This window comes from Acanthaster planci, linkage group LG14, assembly GCF_054643075.1.
Source record: "Acanthaster planci isolate LZ-2023a linkage group LG14, COTS_SCS, whole genome shotgun sequence".
NCBI classification, from domain to species: Eukaryota; Metazoa; Echinodermata; class Asteroidea; order Valvatida; family Acanthasteridae; genus Acanthaster; species Acanthaster planci.
In genome coordinates, this window is record NC_141790.1 from 12,106,128 (window position 1) to 12,121,796 (window position 15,669).

Here is a 15,669-nt window from a genome sequence, read left to right on the forward strand (position 1 = left end):
TTTTCTGCACTTGTCACATGACAGCAAACTGCCTGGCCGAGGGACTGTCAGATTAGCACAGGTCACAACACAATAAATGAAAGTCAAGGGCAAGTTTGTCTGGGGCACTTTTTACATCTTTATTTCTAATGAGCATGAGTTGCCAACAATAATTTCTGACTCGGCAACGACTGTGACCAAACTGGCATAATTTTATCCAAATTCCAACCGTACCATGAGGAATGTGTCCGGGACAAAGTCAATTATTTACAGTTACAAACAAGTTTAAAACAGAAACCACATCAACAAATTCAGGATACAGTGCACATTAGGAGAACAATTTTCAGATACATGTTAAAACTGGAATAATTTAAAACAACATGTTGGACATAACAATCTATAAACCAACATTTAAAGGTACCCAAGCAATCTCCCCACTTTTAAGGAAAGCTTAATGAAAATGAATTGCTAAAACAATATGTATTTACACAGTGTACCAAAAAGGAACAAAAAATTCTGGTTCAATTGTTTTTTTCATATCTGGTGTTAAAATCAAAATGCGTGTCAATGCTTTCACCATTTACGTAATCACAGACATGAACAAGCAGTTTGAATACTAGATATGGGATCAATTGGAGCCTTGTGAACTCTTTTAAAGGGCTGAAAATGCTTTGCAAAAGCACTTCAAGATTTATCAGATAATAAAATGTTGGGCATTTTACCATGACGTCTAACTGACAAATTCTATTTACATTCTATGACTGGAAAACCAAGGTGAACAATTTAGCTTCTTGTACGCATGGCATAAACTTTAAATAAAATCAAAAAGTACTAAAAGAAAACGAATCAGCAATTGATTAAACTGGTCTGCCTCATTCCCTGATTGGAAGAGACGGTCCTGTTTTTGATTGACGATGACTCATGATCAGAGAGTAGAGAAGCAACATCATCAGAATGGGCCCATCTGCATCTCTTCCTATAGGCAAAGAAAAAATGATAAATGATGAAATAAACCATCATTAATCTGATAAGAATACACACATTCAAACTTCAAAACACACCATAAATAATGTAAACATAAGTTCTAATAAATCAGAACTAAATCATTGAACAATTTATGCCAAACTTGTGAAACTGCAACTGTAAAATATAAGAACAGTTTAAAAGAATTTGTAAATGCAGCATACTCATTTTAAAGAGAAAAAAACAATTTTCAAAACTTTATTTTCAAATATCTGAACACTGCAAATTTTGGAACTGATTCTGTAAATTTATATATCAAAAGATGAAAGAAAATTCAAAAAATGAGGAAGAATGAAGCGTGCAAAGAACAAAGAACAGATTGAGAAGAAAAACTGTAACAGGTAAACCCACACAATACTTCCCAAAACCTCTGATTTAAATGAGTTCTTCATATACCCTGCCGGGTTAGGGTTAATAAACAACTGAAATTAGGTTGCAACTCTGCTAACACATGAGATCCTACAGACAATCTACAAACAAGATTTCCGAACAACCAACCAAAATCTATTATGCCCGTAAACACAAGTAGCTGAGCACCCAAACACAAATTGTCAACTTCGAACTCTGAACTGTAACCTCATAACCTGTGACCTACAGAGGATTCATCTTGTATATCTGGAGGCTCTTCTTCAAACAGATCTGGCAGGATTACTTTTCTCCTCCGCCTGTTTGGGTTTTGACTCGCAGACTTTTTTCCCTTGTTTCCCTGCATTCTTATCCATTTTTTCGATGGTTGTCTAGTTTCTGGCTCATCTTCATCCTCTTCAACTGATTTATCCATCACCCCCACAATTACTGGTGGTTTGTTCCGTGGTGGGGCATGTCTTATATTAACTTTCTTGTGATCTTGGACTAGGTTACTTTGCACGGGGGTGCTCTCAGCCCTAGTCTTCTGAACAGATGACAAGATATTCACAAAGTTAGCCTACCTCTCAAAATCTTCAATAAAAATGTAATAAGTTCGATATATTCTGGGTTCTAAAATGCCTCTCCACCTTGGAACAGACAAATGAACACAAACTAATCTACCTAGTTCTAGACATTAGCTACTGACTTTTCAAAATGAAGCATTATCAGGTAAGACAGCCGATAACTTTCCATGTCAGATTAGATACAGATTAGCAACGATATGCATCCGTGGGCATCACCAATGTGACGTAATTTCTGTCTCCATCTACTAACCACTCTTACAAAATGCAATGTTAGGACTTCAATGTCCACAGAAATGAGGTCCAGATGATCCGACTTAGACAAGTTACTTACAAGTACTTGCATGGCCTGTCCCTCTTGGAAATCATCCTCTTGATCTTCATCATCTTCTTCATCGTCTTCGTCTTCCTCCTCTTCCTCCTCTTCATCTTCATCTTCCTCTTCGACGTGATGATGATGAGGATGCCTGTTGAGTGAAACAACAAACCTACTGAAGTCTGTCAGATGAAGGCATCAAGACCAATGGAAATAGTACTAAATGTCTCGTCTCAATTTTAGAACAAGAGGCATTTCCAAAGTTATGTTTACGCCATGTCAAGTTTCTTGAGCCATTCTCATGATCAGCCTTATCTTTTGACACCCTCAATAAAAATTGTCCAAGACATAATCCTGTCGCTAAAATGAGGTTACTGTAATATGAAAAGATTTTTCCAAAGCAACTACTGACACTTAACTAAGTTAAAATTTCATGGGAAATTATGGTGTGCTCATAATAAGTAGACAAAAAAGAATAGCGTCATAAATTTCAAAAAAGAAATAGGACATGATTTGATATAATCAGTTGCGATACCCACCAACTCCCAAACCATAAAAGGAGTTTTAAAAAAATCAACTAAAACCAAAAATAGCACAGATGGTTGTAACACAAACAAATTAAATGACACTAATTAAAAGGTGAATGAAGTCTCCCAAGAAAGGTACACATAAATTATGAACACGTGTAAACAAGAAATACTTCAACAGGGAAAGGAATATAATGAGTACCTGTGTGTCCAATGACTGGCAAAACTACGGATGAAAAAAGAAATAATGAGATGTGCAAAAAGTAGGGTTGAAATAATCAGTTAGTTTGTGACGAGGTGGGAAAGGGTTAGGAACAATGAAGGATGGGTGAGACGATGGAACAAAAGGGGCAAAATCTCTGAAAACAAGCGCAGTGACAGGAACATTAACTCCCTTTGGGTTTTGTTATGGAACCCAGTGAAATTGAACAGGTGAAAGTGAGAGGTTTTTCTTCTGGATCTGAAGCACAATCTCAGTCAGCGTTGGTGCAGTGTTTGTGTTTTATGGAAATGAGTATGGTTAGGAATGCTGTTATGCTATATTCAGTTGGTCTGTACACCAACTCAAACGCGAAGGCAAGTTCGTCATTTATCCACATGTCTAACACTAACACTACCACACTGTAATCAAACAAGCTAACAAGGACCATTCCTGGGACATCAGTTCATTTCCAGCTTTAGAGTTAAAGTATCTGTTTGCCTATTAATGTTTGAATCAAATGGGACTGCATCAAAATTAATTGATTAATTAACAGAATTAAATTTTGTAAATGCTTCTCCCATCAAACTGGATTCTCGAGAATCAGAGACATGCAATTGGACATCCACAACTAAGAACTGATGTTTGGAGACAAATCTCGAGCCGTGTCCGAAACAGGCTTCCAGGTCTACGGCTAGGTCTATTGTCTCCGCACATTTCCAATGGAGGGAAGACCTAGACCTAGCTCTAGACAACAGATTCGGATGAAGTCTTAAGGTTTTAGAGATGACTACAATGGTTCCCCTTGATCAGAAGTGGCTACAAATCCTATCTTCAGGCAGACTTGAATTCTCAATTTTGATTGGTCGGTCCATGGCAACAAACAGTGTGACTTATAAGTAGATTGCACGGTCTATGTCAAACCCCATGTAATGCGCTGTTTTAACTCAACGCACTATGCTATTTCCACATGATGCACATCTGCGTCACTATAAACTTAAAGTGGTCTGTTTGCCCATGCTGATCGTCACCTGCGTTTAAATGCACGTACAATTTTAACAATTTCCATTCTTAGCATAAGCCCTGTTGTTATTGCCACTGAAATAAGCTTAAACATAAACAATTCCAAAGCTCACAAGATAAAATTACAGAATTGTGGTACATTGGTGTTACTGTTTTTGCTGTGCGCATGTATGATACCTTTGGTCGTCTTCTTTTTTGATGTAAAGGGTGCAAAGGGCCCTTTACCATCTTCACTACACATCAAGTATGCTTGAAGATAAATTTGTTATCACGCTCACATTAATGGAACACAGGATAAAGTAGTGTGTCCGTGGCCCGTATATCACAAGGGACACAGATGCACTACATTATTCCGTGTTCCACTCACTCTCATGTGATAACTAATAAAATAACTGTGAACATCAACAAAAAAACACTTTTACAGAATTCGCAGTTGTTACTGAATTGACAATTTGTGATTCAGAGGTTAGCTTCAGAGTCAAAAGTGACCCAAGAAAAACAATTCCGAACTCAGAACTTTGAAGTGAAATTGAGTTTCTGGTGAGTTTCTTGGGCAGACTACCTGGCCCCCGATCTTGTGCGGAAGGCTACTCCTGAGTAACTCCGGGTGTTTCGGGCTCGTTTTTTGCTCTTGGATTGGCTGCGTAACCAGGACACTGTGGATGACTGGGAAACTGGTTCACCTCTGGCAGAATATTCATGTGGAAGGCTCATATCAATTTACACAAGAGCTAAAAACCACAGACCATGCCATCTTGACTAAGGCATATACCATAGAATAATCTGCCTCTCTACAAGCAACAAAGACGTCAGGATGTTTATGCAAAGATAAGAAAGACAATTATATATTTCATTTTAAACTCCCGAGATACTTCATCCATCTCGTGCATTCCTCGCACATTTTCTTTTTCATCAAGCATCTTTTAAAAAAGATTTTTACTCAAAAAAATTATCAGAGTACCAGTTATGTGGGAGTATCAGTGAACAGAGTAGCAACACTGTTTCAGACATCTGGAGGATTTTCAGGTTTATTATTAAAGTTAAATAAAACTGCGGAAAGTTACCTCCACAATGCATTAACAAGTTCCTACTTACTCAAAGTCACGCTCCGAGCCCTGTGTAGATGAGATTTCTTCTTCCATGCGAGGGCGCTTCATCATACCGTGATGCCCCACCATGTGATGTTGCTTGGACATCCAGTGACTCTCGTTTCCTTCTTCCGCTGCCCATAAGAAAAACAATTTCATGTCTTAGGAAGACAGTTTAAGTTCCCCTACTCAGTCTTTTCCTTACCATGAGACCCCTCTCAACTTGCTCTCTGTAAATTACAGTTCCCATTATTGAAATCCCTTACCCACCAATCCAACACTTGATCCAAGTTTCCTTAGACAGAACTGTTTATTACTTGACCCTTGCAAGTATAGTTTCCAATTCTAGCCCCTACCACCATCCCCATCCTCAAGGCCTCATCCCCTCTCACACCCATCAGCAATAAATAAACATTTCAAAGACTGGACTGTCTGTGCCCTACCCCCCTGCATAGCCAGTTTGCGTTTCATGCCTCCTTTGCGATGTTTCTTCATATGTTTGTGTGCTTTGCTGGTTTGTTCTCCTCCCGGTGCATCTTGTAGCAGACTGTTGCGGTATATGCGCAGTGGTCCCCATTCTGCCTCCTCCCTGGCTAACATGCCTTCCTTTAGGTTCTTCTCCAGGTACGTTAACCTGAGTCAAGTCCAAAGACACAAGAACATTGTGATTGTCATATTTACCTTTAACGTTATCAGGATTATCAAAGGCAAACTGTACGGATTCCATGAAATGCAAAGATAGTAACAGTTGGCATCCCAGAGGCATGTGAGTGGCCCCTTCCTTCAACTGATGCCTTCAAATCGTCATCGTATTCACTAAGAGACAAAGTCTCACCGGAGAGACAACTTTGTCTCTTCACGAAACAACAAATATGGTTTAGTTTAAGTTTGCCCTATGGAGATTATCGGAAGTTGGCTGATCTCAGCAGATTTGGTAAAAATGATTATACCATGCGGTAGGCATCACATTACCTAGTTGATTTTGCTAAAAAACGAAAAATTTGAAAAAATTGTGATTTGGGGCTATTTTGTCTCTTTGTGAAAATGGTGACGACATGGCACAGATTGAGTGAAACAAGACAAAGGACTCTGACGCCATCAGCTTGTAGTCTTGCATTTATCAAGGTCCGATAAGCTATTAGATACAGATTTGTCCACTTTGGCTTGGAAAAATAAAGTCAATAGTAAATATTTACAACAGAGGTCAGGGAGTAAGAACTTACACTGTCTTCTTGTCCATCTTCATGAGTTTAGTGGTGAACTCTGCCAGGATCTCCAGGTAACCAATGTTAGGTGGCGGACCCTCAGGGTTGTTAGAGTCTTCCATGGGGGTAAGGCTGAAGTGAATGCCCTCCCTAGGATGAAGAGAGACAAGGGTGAGTCAGGTGTTATCTTTAAAGAGGTGTGGCGATGTCAGAAGGTCAGCCCGAGTGGTATACGATGTATGGTGAAGGCAGACTGCTTGCTAAGACTTACTTATGGAGTGCAGCCACAGCATCTCTCGTCTTGATCTGATCTAGGCCAAAGGTGAGTGAGAATCTCCGAGCTAGCTCTTTGATAGCAGTCAGCTGGGCAGATGTGCGACTCTCATCATACCCCTCCTCACTCTTCACATCTCGGAACAGCTGCAAGAACACAAACCAACAGAATCGAAGTTTAAGGAGGATTTGACTACTTTCAATTTCTTGGATTAAGATTTATCAACAGATGGTGTAAGCTGATTTTCAAATGCATTATATGAAGTGAATCTTCATACTACCTGCTCCATACTTGACCATTTATTTCAACCGATTCATGCAACATTCTAAGAGTTAACATACCTGTGTAAGACTGAGGCCCAAGGTTTGAGCACAGGCAATCTTGTTATTCTCTCTTGATTTGGCCAGGGTCATCTTGATGATGTCTCCATAGTCATTGTAATACTGCCAAAGATAGGACAGGAATTGTCCAATAAAATGGCTGCAACCTCCACACATCATGCACGTAATAACTCTCAATTGTCGTTTTAGTTTTGCTTAAGACTTGGGCAGTCTTTGATTCTTCTATTTTGAATTTTCTTATGACTTCCCTTTGCTCCATCTCACTTTAATTCTTCACTTCTTGGTTGCGACGACTTTATGCAAGGTAACATCCCAGACAGATGTCAAACTAAGGGATAAATTGTTCCTTTTTTTTACCTTCATGTAGTGTTTGAAGATGCCAGCAGCATTTCGCATCTCAATAACATTGAAGACGATGAGCTTACAGAAGGATGCAAGGAGATTGCGTCTCTTATGTAGGATCTCAATCTTGTGGGAATCGTCTCCTTCTTCATCATCGTCTAATGAAGACAACAAAAAAGCTAGATCCGTCAGAACTAAACTTGCACACTTCCAGCTAATGTCCTGGAAAACATATGATATACAACCAAGCACTGTAGGTCAAGAAATGAGGAGTTATCTCATGTCACTTGCAGCTGGGTAATTCTAGAAATTTGAGATCCAACTTGACTTTTTCTGTCATTGTTGCACCTGACCAGAGTAATTTGACATGGAATAATTGACTTCCAACTAGTTTTATTTAGTTGGCAGATCATTTGCATTACTTTAATCACTCGTGGAAATTAAAGAATGTGTTCTAAACGTAAAATATCAGAAATCTGATTTGAAAGGGATGTTAAATAAATGAGAGCCCAGATTTATGGAATGACCTCACTTCTTAATGTGTCCCATTCTTTGTGTATGAAAGTTATCGTTAATTGCCTCTCACCGTCCTCCTCTTCTTCGATGAACACATGCTCCTGGACAAAATCTGACAGCATGTTCTGCAGATTGGCGTTGGGATCATAGATGAGTGGTGCCAGGACAGCATTGGCAGCTATCTGCTTGCCAAAGACAATCAGGAGATCACAGATAGTAATGAAACCTTCTTCCCTGATACCGTCACTGCCATCCAGGAGAAGTTTGGAGCAGGTGCGGACGATTTCGCTGGTACGCTTCCGTAATTTCAGCATATCAGCCTGGAGCATTGGAAAGTCAACAGGGTACTTACCAAAATGCTTATCGTTACAATTTATAAACTTATTTCAAAATCAACTCAGTGACTGCAAAAAGTCAGAAACATTGTCTTTTGTTAATCTTATCCAATACAAATATGTGATCAGAAGTATCTGAAGCATGTATATTTTTATCACAGACCATCAAAGTGTCCATGTATTTCTTTCAAGTGCCACTGAATAATGAACAGTGAAATGACTTCAGGTGGAAAGTGACTTTAGTAAGCAAAGGTCGGCATCTCTTATCTTTACCTTCTCAGGGTTGTGTTCGTTGAGTCTAGTCAGGTCCCAGAGCAGCGAGTAGTGGGTGCATGCAATGGCGTTGGTAAAGATTGACTCTGGCAGGTCTCCTCGTTCAGTGGACTTCTTGACAAGACCAAAAAGCATGTCAAAGAGTTGCCAGGGAGTCAAGTCATGACAGCTGTCAAATCCACACAAACAAGAAGAAACACGTCATATGAAATTTCAATTGTTTTCTTGAAGTCATTTCACCCCATCCTCCAGGTGCAGTAGAAATCCCAGAATCTCGCTGGGTTTGGCATGGCAAGGGTTAAACATTTTTTGGCAGAAACGATAAATACTACTTTGCAAGCTAAAAAAAATCCAAACAAGTTCTAAGAAAATGTGCTGTACAATTGTTCAAGGGAAACTTTTTTTCTTTGTATTATAAAGCTCAAATTGATTGTTCACAAGAAATGTGTTTCCTGAAAATGAGGGATCATCATAAAAACTACGTACACGAAAAAGGCAGTAATCCTCTTGATGCTTGAGGAAAGTGCGTATATCTCATCCTCGCTAGGCTGATTCATCTAAAAGAACAAGAAACAGACAGATAACGAAAACTAAGACAAACTTCCTACCATAATACCTTAGCTGGTTACCAAGGTACAAGAGCATCTTAACATGCATCTTTTAATTAGTTATCACAGACCTTTGCTGGTTAACCTTAACTGGTTAACCTTAACTGATTATCCTTAACTGGTTAACCTTAACTGATTATCCTTAACTGGTTAACCTTAACTGATTATCCTTAACTGGTTAACCTTAACTGGTTAACATGGTACGTCAGGTAGTAAAACAAGTACTTGACCTAGTCACATAATACTGTAGGTCAATTGCCCTGTACCAAAGTTGGATATAGTTTCAAGCAGCCATCAGTTTGTCATATACCACCTTGCTACTGTTTCAGTCACTACAATTTTTCCCGAGCAGTTTTTCAACTCATGGGTCAGTTTGAATAGCTGGATATGAATAAATCCTCACAGACAAAACATTCTTACGGTTTGGAACACATCATAGCTGAGACGGAAGCGCTCAGCGATGCTATCAAGAAGCGTGCTGCGAGCAACGTCAACCTTGGGAGTAATGCTATACTGCTCTCGCATCAGGCATTCATAGGTCTTGGAACATGCATTCAGAACCTGCGTAGAAAACAACCAACTTTATAGGAGGATTTTAGGTAGGGCTTCATTTTCCTTACTTTTTAAAGATTTGACTTCTTCAGTTTGAATCACATTAATGCATTCTCAAGGAACTGGGCAGAAGACCAAGTGAGTATACGCCCTGAGTTGAAGTGCACCCCCAAGCGGTAAAAGAAAGACAGATGGTAGTAAGTTTTCCAAGAGGGTTCTTGCATGCGCTCTGTGTGTACGTTAAAACCATACATTAAGGAATAAATGTGTTACGCGTACTCAGCATGCTCCGCGTCAAACATGCTATTGTTCTCCATCATAAATGCGCACCTATGCGGTGAGTAGCAACAAACAGGTCCTCTTTTGTTCCGTTCGGAGCGGATAAATCCCCAAATACATATTGCACACAATAAGTAAACACGCAAGCAGCAAATGAGTACGAAACCATATAAAGTAACGACCAGAACCAATCACATACCCATGTAAAGTTGGGTGGCCAAGTTAGAATTTCAATGAATTGATTAGGAACTCATTGTTTGGTAGTTTTCCTTTACCTCACTTTCAGTATGTCTCTCTACAATCTCCTTCATCTCTCGTAACAGGGCATCCAGATGCTTCTCAAGACGGCTAGTGGTATAAATCTCAACCTCAAAATGCTGAGGAATCTCCAGCAGATTGGCAACCTTGTCCCAGTCCACCTTGTACTGTACACGCAAAAAATAATAGCTTCTGGTTACCAGACAAAATGGCTGACCTTGATACATGCATCTAATGGGAAAAGACTGTAGTCATTTACTCAGGTGATTAGTAAGAACTGACAGAATCCTGCTTCAACATTTCTTTTCAATGTTGATCTCAAATACAGATTACCCAAATCAAGGCACAAAATAAATGTAACCAACTTTGGACAGGAGCTCCGGCAGCTTGACAATGAAATGTTCGGTGAGTTTCATCCTGTCGTCTTGTACTGTCTTCTTCTCCTTACTTGTTAGCATCTGCTGCTAAAGTCACAAAGTTAAAAGTCACACGTAAATTACTGGGATCGCTATGATTTGTTCGTAGAGAACAACATGCCCTTGCAGGAATAGAATTTCAGAACCAAGATTTTAAAAGTGAAGTATAAGTTGCAAATCAAAAGAAGCACTAACATACATAAATTATATCACTCTTCAAGTGTTGAATTTCAGCTTGCAAAAAGAGTCAACTCTGGCATAAAATTCCTCCTTTTTTTCACCTGCAATTGTAAGGCTCAACATGAGTCAAGGAGGGACAAGTTGTAAAGGTTGACACTGCAACTTAATTGGAATGCAGCTTTGAGGCATTCTAAATCCTTACCCTCTTGGCAGAACCACGACCGACTGGTGGATGACCCTGAGATGCTTGGCGGACAGCACTCACCATGATCTCAATCAATGCCGTCTCCTGGCGATCATCCAAAGCTATGGCAGGAATTAGAGAGATGTAATTACAGACTAGTCAATCAACTACAAGAATCTTGGACAGGATGTAAAACTGTTGACCAAACAAAGCAAATAATGAACAGACAAACAGACAGGTGCAAGGACTGACCTTCCTCTCCTCGTCCAGGTTCCTCCAGCAAGAGCTCAGTCATACAATCCCAATCTCTAACCATGTCGTTGATATCCCACAGAGAATCCACCAGGTAAGCTGCATGCTCATGGAGCTGGAGAAACAAGATTACTTTTAATCACCCAAACCCTTCAAAATCCAACAAGTTTGCATGATTTTGAAAGATCAAGGAAAGCAGAATTCAGTCATTATTACACATAGGACTTGGTGCTAACTGACAGAGAACTACACACAAAGAATGTGCCATTGTTTTCAAGCAGAAGATTCTGGAAGGTTTCAAACAAGGTTACTTTGTTCCTTAAGAGAAGTAAACTAGGAAAAGTGAGATCGGCAAGTTTTGATATTTCCTAGTCCTATTATTTTCTTCTTTCCGAAGAACAAGGAAAGAGCTTGTGCAGAAGTGACAACACCAACCTCGCTTTCTATGAAGAACTGCACCAGATCCTTGATGAGCGGAGCGTTGGCACTACGTCGCTTGGTCCGTTTGGCCTTACTGCTTTCTGGGTCCTCTCTCTTGAATAGTCTCTCATTCAAGAACTCCCCAGCTGCCTGGGCAACAGAGCGGCTGGAGGCATAGACTAGCTGGTAGACATTCTCACAGTCTTCAGCAGAAAGGATCTCATCGTTGTATCTTGAAAGAAAAAGATAATTTCTGATAAGCAAACATGTTTATGTGAAGTATGGTTAGTCAAATTTGTCTTTTCCAGTTAAACATTTGATAGCCTGACAAAGTTTTGAAAGGTGATCATGCTTAACACTGGCCTATTTCCCAGGGTCTCTGTCAACCTCAATGAAAATTCTGAGGCAAAAAAATGTTGGAGGACTCACTTCAGAATAAGTGTGGTGAGTTTGATGGCATGGACAGCAACCTCTGTCTCCTTGTCCAGTGTCATGGAAACGATGCGATCCTTGAAGCGATTAGTAAACAGCTCCAGTTTGGGAACAAGTTCTGTAATGCTAAAGAGAGTCTGCAGAGCAGCAAGACACTTCAGCCTAACGTCGCCAACCTAGGGGTAAAACAGTTGTATCAAGACAGGATTTGATACTAACATTCAGCAGTACTGATGAGATAAATCCCATAAAAATGAGATAAAAATGGTAACATTTCAAATACAATTCAACAAATGATCTTCCCTTGAAAGTCAACTAAAGCATCAGCAAACTGCCCTGTCCTTTGGATTTTTTGTCTCTTATTTGGAAAAGGGCTTCCTAGTGAAGGGTAGAACTTAAACAAGGGCATCTTGGTGAAAGGTGGAAAGTAAAAGTTGCAAACCTTGTCATGGAGTGTCCAGCCGATGTATTTGAGGTAACTGTCACTCAGGAACATCTCGCTGTAGTTTTTCATCCACAGGCCAATCTCTCCCATGCAGATGGAGCGGATTTCTGGTTGGGTATCACTAAAGGTCAAGAAGACACATCAATCCATTGTTAAGCACACGGCTTCATTTGGGATAAATCTGTCTTTCAGAACCTGAACTGCTAAACTCTGATTTCTTACCGATAGCGGTGGACAAAGATCCCCTTGAAGATGTTATTCATCATCTGTTGGACCTCTTCGGTGTTTTCAATGATTTCCTGTCTCTTGGCCAAGAGCATCTCGATTCTCTCGCTAGCACGCTTGGATGTCTGTTTGGCACGCTCTGTGTCGTGCTGCCGTTGCGTGTTGTCTAAGTTGACACTCAGATTGAGGGCAACGTTAACAAGTGAGGTCATCAGCTTCATGGCTGCAAACAGGAAATGTTACAATATGCAAGGTTTAATCAAAATTCACAGTGAACGTATATAAAGTACTCTAAAATCAACAACTGGTATGAACATTGTTACACTTAATTGGTGGCTACAGAAAATCCAGTCTGATTTTCATGAAGTACCTGCTAGCGTGCTGGTGTGTCTGAAGGCTCGGACTTGGGAGTCACTCAGACCTGTCAGTAACGAGATGATGTTATCCATCATAAACTGATCATACAGGATACTGTACTGGCACTGACGGACCAAGACGGAGATAAAGTCGCAGAAATTCTGGCGGAATTTCTTGTAGAGGGGGCCGTTGATTATCAGTGGGTAATCACCACTCTCCTGTTAAGAGAAAATGCAACAGGTGGTATACAGATAAGATAATAAGTCATAAGCATCGAACATCAGCCAAAATTAGACTAGTTTTACAGTAGTTTTGAATTTTGGGGAACATAGGTTTGCTGAAAAATGTCATAAGACATGTTAGAAAGATGGTTGAATTATGTCAATTTTTTTTCATGTTTAACTGCACAAGTTTACAAAAAAGTTTTTAGGGATCAGATTGGACCAAACACGAATCTGACATCCAACCTCATCAAATTCTTCGGTCATGCGTCTGATGATGTCACTGTGCTCCATGTTGGAATACATCTCCAAGGTAACGGTGCCCTTGCATCCTGAGCATTGAATGAAGAAGTTGATGAGATCCAAGAGGGCAGTGTCTCGGTTGGATTTGTAGCCTTCGATCCACTCATCGACAACAGTCTACGTATTAGAAACAAAATAAGTTCTAAAATGGCGAATTTATGAAATACATCAGGACATATACACACCCTAACCCTATCCTTGCCAGGCGCAGCACAGATAATCAGGTGGAAAAGTCTGATGCATGTTGATGCACTTGGCAATCAACAGCAGCCTAACAAACTGGCCAGGTTCAGACAATTGGAGCTAGTCCCACTGAACAATGCCACTGTTGGATCTTGTGGTGACTGGCAACCACAGACTCCTAGGCTGTTTGGCCTTGGGGAGAGTTAACCTGTTGGATCTTGTTACATTGGGCAGGCAAGCCACTTTGACAAATGATGCAGTCCGATGCATCTGAGAGGGTTTCTAGCCAAGTACCCTTGGAGGGTTAGGATTAACGAGATTGTTGTGACATTTTTATAAAGTATCACATTATCTTTCAATAAAAATTGCGTCATCGTCTCAAAATCTATAAGGCAATCATTTCAAAATTCCCATCAGTTGACTATAAGACCGGGCCATCCGACCGGTAAATAAATAATAACAATGACTTTTGTTGAGTGCATAATGGAGGGGGTGTTGCTCCACTGAAACCACATAGCCTTGGGAGTAATGCAATGTGAAGGCATTTATCAGTTAGAATTGGCCTCTTGAGAACACTTCACCTGATAGCCAACTGGTCATAAATGTATCGGTCAGACCGTTCTGTCCGACACCTACCTGATAAGAATTTTGAAATGGTGCCTAAATGGTGCAACAGCACCAAAATGTGCAGGAAGGTTTTAATTTGCTATTCACTGCACATTTTTTAATATTAGCTAACAGCACTTTGATGATACAGAGCAAAACTACACACAACAACCACCACTTTATGGCAGTGAGACATTAGCATGCAAAGGCAAACTTGGTGTTGGACACCAATGATGGGTTGAACCAACCTGGAGGGCCCCTTTGCCTTGTCTGACAATCTCAAACAGTGTGACTGGCTCACCGACCATCTCCATCTCCGATTCCGTCCGATGTTTACTCTTATGCTTCTTACTTTTCTTTCCAATCTGAAAATAAAACAAACATTGTCACTGACATCTTTACATCAATTTCTCATAGATACAGTATCACCTTTTTCAAATGGTTGATAAACTCAAATCCTACATCAATCTTGCTTTCTTTTTTTATAAAGTCAACCCCCCCCAAAAAAAGTATCATCAAACGTGGGGTAGGGTATCTTTCATACAACTTACCCCATCATGTTTGGGTCTTCTTTTCCCCCGACCATCTTCAAAGTCACTGTCATCCGAGTGGTCAGCTCTGAAAGAAAAAAGTCACAAATTATATCAATAAGGCCTAGCCTATGTTTGTTTTTAAGATTTCACGGGGTTCTGGTGAAACAACGTCACTTTCTGTAACATTAGGCTATGTATACTTCACTTACTGTGTGATGTCCATAACGTAAAAATAATTTGTCTCTTCTGATTCTTCCGCAGCACGGCCTCAGCTGGGTTTAGGGCCTAGGCCTACCTGCCTACACAAGAATGCCAGCTAATTCAGGCACCTGGTATCAACCTGCAAAGATAATCAATTAGCCTAGCACATGAATCCAACCCAAATATGCTAAAAAATCTCTGTGCAAAGTCACATCAGTGGACTGTGCTTGTGACCCTGATTAGGCCTGAAGAATTTGGCCCATCGGCTCTGGGGAAAAAGTCTGCATTGTCTGCCTATATGGTCATACTCATCGGCGTTCAGACACGCCAGACGATAATGAACGTAGACGTCTAGACCGAATATAAACAGCAATCTTGGTCAGAAATTTGAAGAGAAATCAAAACCTCAACACATAACTGAGGAACTCATTGTTCATTTCTGATCAATTACCCAACACTCTGTCATATTCCTGCCTTAAACTTTAAATTTAAGTACAAAAATGATATATTTACCTCCTGCTTTGGTTTTCGCGGGAAGACAAAAAAGTTCGCGAAAATTTTTGGTAAAAAATTAAACACTGGTAAGCGACAAAATCATATAGAATTCCTAAGGGTGGTTGGTTACCATTGAAATTTTACGAGCG

General features: G+C 40.0%; 1 protein-coding gene across 9 annotated transcripts; it reads right to left on the minus strand.

The window, feature by feature from the left end:
* Positions 1 to 94: 94 nt before the first annotated feature.
* Positions 95 to 15,663, minus strand: LOC110983566 (cohesin subunit SA-1-like). Of its 9 annotated transcripts, none has more exons than XM_087145268.1 (29): positions 15,539 to 15,663; positions 15,034 to 15,164; positions 14,843 to 14,909; positions 14,540 to 14,656; positions 13,446 to 13,619; positions 12,992 to 13,196; positions 12,619 to 12,844; positions 12,394 to 12,517; positions 11,949 to 12,127; positions 11,535 to 11,751; positions 11,100 to 11,214; positions 10,866 to 10,969; positions 10,433 to 10,528; positions 10,085 to 10,234; positions 9,399 to 9,539; positions 8,857 to 8,927; positions 8,371 to 8,539; positions 7,833 to 8,082; positions 7,262 to 7,404; positions 6,905 to 7,006; positions 6,561 to 6,709; positions 6,308 to 6,439; positions 5,528 to 5,718; positions 5,092 to 5,218; positions 4,559 to 4,681; positions 2,977 to 3,000; positions 2,266 to 2,398; positions 1,598 to 1,894; positions 95 to 955 (listed from the first exon to the last, which is right to left on the minus strand). In XM_087145268.1, the coding sequence occupies exons 2-29, from the start codon at positions 15,045 to 15,047 to the stop codon at positions 929 to 931; spliced, it is 3,867 nt and encodes a 1,288-aa protein (XP_087001394.1). In that variant the 5' UTR covers positions 15,048 to 15,164; positions 15,539 to 15,663; the 3' UTR covers positions 95 to 928. The 9 variants fall into 9 exon arrangements, with proteins under 9 accessions (XP_087001394.1, XP_087001393.1, XP_087001392.1 ...); XM_087145267.1 differs by having other exon boundaries at positions 1,598 to 1,891; positions 10,433 to 10,531; XM_087145266.1 differs by having other exon boundaries at positions 10,433 to 10,531.
* Between the last annotated feature and the right edge of the window lie 6 nt (positions 15,664 to 15,669).